The sequence below is a fragment of the Alosa sapidissima genome, chromosome 18 (genome assembly GCF_018492685.1).
Source record: "Alosa sapidissima isolate fAloSap1 chromosome 18, fAloSap1.pri, whole genome shotgun sequence".
Taxonomy (NCBI): domain Eukaryota; kingdom Metazoa; phylum Chordata; class Actinopteri; order Clupeiformes; family Clupeidae; genus Alosa; species Alosa sapidissima.
Genome location: NC_055974.1, coordinates 13,159,587 through 13,164,586, shown reverse-complemented (window position 1 = coordinate 13,164,586; position 5,000 = coordinate 13,159,587). Strand labels below are relative to the sequence as shown.

Here is a 5,000-nt window from a genome sequence, read left to right as displayed (position 1 = left end):
AGGGGGGGAGAGAGGGGAGGAAAGAGGAGGAAGAGAGAGTGATGCTCAATTGTGTTGGTCAGTCAGCCTTGGGTTTCTTTTCAGGCTCGGAACGCTTCACAGATCCCCCACCACCGCCACAGCCCCCCCCCCCCCCCCCCCCCCCATTGGTAAAACGCACCCGGGTGGGCCCAGTGTCACACACTACACCTGCTGCCTAAGCCACTTAGTGGTGTCTGGGACAAATTATGGAAGGAGGGGGAAAAAGGAACGAAGGACAGGAAAAGGAAATGAGAGAGTGAGAGAGAGAGTGAGCGAGAGAGTGAGAGTGAGAGTGAGAGTGAGAGAGAGAGAGAGAGAGAGAGAGAGAGAGAGAGAGAGAGAGAGAGAGAGAGAGAGAGAGAGAGAGAGAGAGAGAGAGAGAGAGAGAGAGAGAGAGTATGAGAGAGCTACAGCTGCCTACTCCCATGGCTTTAACCTCTCTATGGGTCAGGGTTGCTTGGCATGCACCCAGCTCTCCCATGTCAGACATTTGCCTAAGAGCCGGCTCCTAATTGGAGGAGATTAAGATAGGTTGACATCGGGCTTGGCTCGCCCCAAATTGAAATGCTGTAATCCATTAGGTTTCCTCAGATGGGACACTTTTCCTGCGTGCCCCCCTGAATAAAGCTGGCCCGTGTGTGTGTGTGTGGGTCGAGGGCACAGGGGGCCTCAGGTTACTTTGGCAGGGGAAGTGCCATACTGCTGATAACTGCAGGCACTTGCCAATCTAATGCACGATCGGGTGCCACACGTGCACTCGTGTGTGTGTGTGTGTGTGTGTGAATGTCCTGACAAATGTCTTGCTGCTTTGCGGTTGGAAGGATATGAAGATAGGAAAGCCTTAGATAGGGAGCCACGGGCAGGTGGTTGAGGGTATCCACTTTCAGGTGGTTCTTTGGCTCTCTGCGTTGGGTGAGTTGGTGTGTGTGTGTGTGTGTGGGAGGGGAGAGGCCTCTTTGATAATGGCATTGGGGGTAGAGATTGGTTTCCTGTGCAGTTGGGGATGGTTGCTCACTGAAGCTGGAGCTTATTTGAAAAGGATCCCTTCCTGCCCCCCACCCCCCTTCCCACTCTTCTCTTCTCCTCTCCCCTGGAGCGCACAGCCCACCCACACTAAATTAATTTTGACAAGGAACTTAAGATAACGTCAAACTGCTGACTAATCAGCGGATTGGGTTTCCGTTAGTCACAGAGCTGTGAAACTCACCATCATATCTAATAAAAGCCTCAGATACACACTTTTTTTCCGATAGGCCTGCTTGCCATGCTCTGGTGTGATCTTTAAAAAACGACTCTTTTTTTTTTGGTTTGTGTGTGTCTGTGTGTGTGTGTGTGTGTGTGTGTGTGTGTGTGTGTGTGTGTGTGTGTGTGTGTGTGTGTGTGTGTGTGTGTAGGGGTGATTGACAGGTGGGGAAAGGGAGTGAGTGTTGAGTGAGGATTTAAAGGATCCCTTCCTCTTCTCATTTTACAAAACCTTTTTTGTTTAGGTTGGGTTGGGGGAGTGGAGGGCTTTTCTCATCCACTGTTTTTTTTTTTTGCTAACCAGTCACAGGTGGGCTTGCTTCTTCCACCCTGCTGCTTTGTCAAGAATCACTCTCTCCATCTCTCCGTCTCTTCCTCTCTCTCTCTCTCCCTCCCTCTCTCTCTCGCTCTCTCTCCCAGTCCATCTCCACTCGTCTTTCAGCCATTCTCTCTTCCTCTGTAGTGGTAGGACGCTAATCCACGGAAGTTGATTAGTCTGGGGCTGGTGAAGAACCTTTTGAGGTTGGGGTCATCATAGGAGGTGTAGTGAGGCTAGCACTGTCTTACACACACACACACATGCCGACACACACACACACGCACGCCGACACACACACACACACACACACATACACACACACACAAACACCCCGACACACACTGACAATCACTCTTACACTCTTGCTCACTTTCAATCAAACCGTTAATCCTGTATCAAAGTGAAGATTAGTGCAGACAAGAAAGCAAGCATGTGTGTGAGCGTGTGTCAGAGAGCGAAAGCGAGATTGAAGACAGAAAGACAAAGTAACTGTAAAAAAAGAGAGAGAGAGAGAGAGAGAGAGAGAGAGAGAGAGAGAGAAACTCATCAGTCGACAGAATAATCAATTCCTTTTGCCCAGTCATTTGTCTCCCATTAAGGCGCCTGGACCCGTACGAGCAGCTCTCCCTGCGTGCTATTCTACATCACGTTCGGCCTGCTGTTACTAATTGAGTGTCTGGAACATCACTCTCACCCTGGCAGACCGTGCTGTTCTCCGATCATCAGCCCCCACCCCCCACACACACACACACACACACATGGCCAGCCCCACCACCACCCACACTTCCCTGGGCACACGCAACAAGGGTGTCCCCTGACCTGCTATTGAGTGCCAGGCCCACCCGGTGCCATCACCCCTGCGGGTCGCGTGATGTCTTGTAGGGTTTTTGGAGCTGACGGAGCCTCCCGTCCCCCCCCCTGCTGAACAAAAGGCACGTCTCTCTCTCCGTCTCTGGGTTTTGTCGGAGAGGGTTGGGTGGGTTCGTCTGGGCTCCATCGAGTTGTGTGCGCGTGTGTGTTTTTTTTTTTTTTTTTTGTTGTTTTTTTTTTTACAGTGCTGGAGCGGGATGTGGAGGCGGGGTGGGTGCACAGATGGGAGCTCATGGCGGACCTGCTGTCGGAGTCCCGAGTCCTGGGGTGGCGCCCAGCTCCACCACACACTGCACCAGCACCAGCACCACCACCCAACACCGCCCAACACCGCACCGCACAAATCCTGTTTTATGTGCGCACATTAAAAGAGACTTAGGCCTATATTTCTGTCCACACACGCACGCATGCCGCAGGTGGATGCCATGAACATGTCTTTCAGCGAGGATTGCCGAGGCAGCGTGGGATGAGGGGCTGTCCATGCGGCGTGATTTCACGTGCCGTAAAAACAACACATGGGAAATGGTGCGTGTATTAGTTCCTGATGCGCCGCGCTTAGTGCTGGCAAGCCCATTGCCTGTGTGAACACCCCCCCCCCCCCGGGACTCGCCTCATCTTAGGGCAGCGTATGTTGCGTAAATATTTTCACTATAGTCCGAAACCCGTATAATCATAAGTTGCTGGTAATTGTTATCAGAAAAGCTTTTTGGATTCCTCATACCTATTTATTTGTCAGAGTTCCACATACTGTATGTGCGAGCAAGTTGTGGTTAAGTTTACTGTGTGTTTGCCTCCAAATAGCAACCACCTTTGACATGTTTTTTTTTTTTTTGCTTTGAGTGTAGCTCAGGAAATCGTTGTGACAGAAGGAGTCGCAGAACACAGCAAACGGGTAATCAAAAACAAGCACGCGGCGAAGTCGAGTCGGGGAACAGACTCCCCGCACTTTTGGAACAGTCTGTTTACGGCCTCGGTTTTTCACGGAGGGCCCTTTTATTTATATATTTGTTTATAGTTTTAACACTGGGCTCTGGGCTATTAATTAAAAAGCAGAATGTTAGAGTTGCTGCTCAGAATCCAGGCTGTCATGACCAGGGTGTCATCTGTGCTAGACAGAGCTCAACTCATAATGAAACGAGACTTTTTCACTGTTTTCCTGTTGGCAAATATGGCGTAGACAATAAAGGAAGCACCAAAGTCGCAACTTTTTTTTTTTTGCGGCACACTGAACAACTGTACATTTTTTCCCCCTCATCCAACTAAGATGTTGGGGCACACATTGTGAAAAATTAATTCTGCTTTTTATGCGTGACATTCTTTTTCCTTTCTAAAACATGTCATATTTTAAATGCCGTTTAATGTTTTGGTCGTTGTGAGGCATCTGGGGGCAATGCAAATATGCATGCCTGTCTGTGTGTGTGTGTGTGTGTGTGGGCTTTGAAGGCTTGTGTGGGATGGGGTTTTGGTTGCCGCAGCCATCTCAAACACACACACAATACACACGTACACACGCACACACGTGTGACATTCTAACACACATACACACGCACACACACACACACACACACACACACACACACACACACACACACACACACACACACACACACAAACATTGCGTTGCATCGCATTGCTTGATTTGCATGGAGACAGGGCGTACGAGAGCGGCAAAGCGCCGAGAGGTGTCACCTCTGATTTATCAGGCTTCAGCGAGGAGATGACAGCGTGCATGCGGTAATGTGTGTGTGTGTGTGTGTGTGTGTCTGTCTGCATGTGTGTGGCATAACAGGCCTGTGTGGCACACCCTCCATGAGCGAGACATGTCACTCTCTCCACCAGCCAATTTTCGAGCAGCACCAGACACCCCGGTAGACGCCCGAGACACAAGATTATATTGATGTCTGTGTCCATTACGCGTGATGGCCCTCCTTTCTGGGGGATGGTTAGGGGGGACGGTTAGGGGGGACAGGGGGCAGACGCTGAGGCTTGGGCCTGGGTCTGGGTCCAGGGGTTGGTGATGTGGGTGGACGGGTCCTTGTCGCTGCCCGATGTGAGTCTCGCGCATGCTCAAAACATGCTATTTGGTCACAAAATCAGACTTTTCAGATTTAATAATTCTTATTACTCACTAACATTTAGACAATATAAGGGCACAAATCCTGAAGTTATTTATTTTATGTAGAATTTTATGTAGAATTAGCTCCGCCATCTTGGATTGCCGCTGTCTCTTGTAGCTCATGTGAAAGTTGTTAAATGGACATATGCACGACTCGCATCGGGCAGCGACAGTCCTCCTCACCACTTTCTCTTCTCTTCTCCTGTCCATCCATCGTCCAGCATCGAGCAGAGCCTGCGGGATCTGCAGGGGAAGATGGGTGAGCACTGGGGCGGTGAGAGGCCCTCCAGCCCTACGGAGCTGCTGCAGTGGTTCAACCCGCGCAACCCCAACGGCCTCAGGCCCGTCGCCACGGGACACCAGGAGCTGCTGGAGTTCTACAGAGCACTGGTAAAGCCCAGCGTCAAGTCAAGTCACAATGTCATAACACAC

The 5,000-nt window shown here is 50.5% G+C and overlaps 1 protein-coding gene across 1 annotated transcript in view; it reads left to right on the top strand.

The window, feature by feature from the left end:
• The window catches only part of kiaa0825 (KIAA0825 ortholog), a 44,905-nt gene that overhangs the window by 5,179 nt on the left and 34,726 nt on the right, over positions 1-5,000 (top strand). Inside the window, 1 exon segment of the mRNA XM_042070888.1 lies at positions 4,790-4,958. Coding sequence (XP_041926822.1) covers positions 4,790-4,958 — 169 coding nt within the window.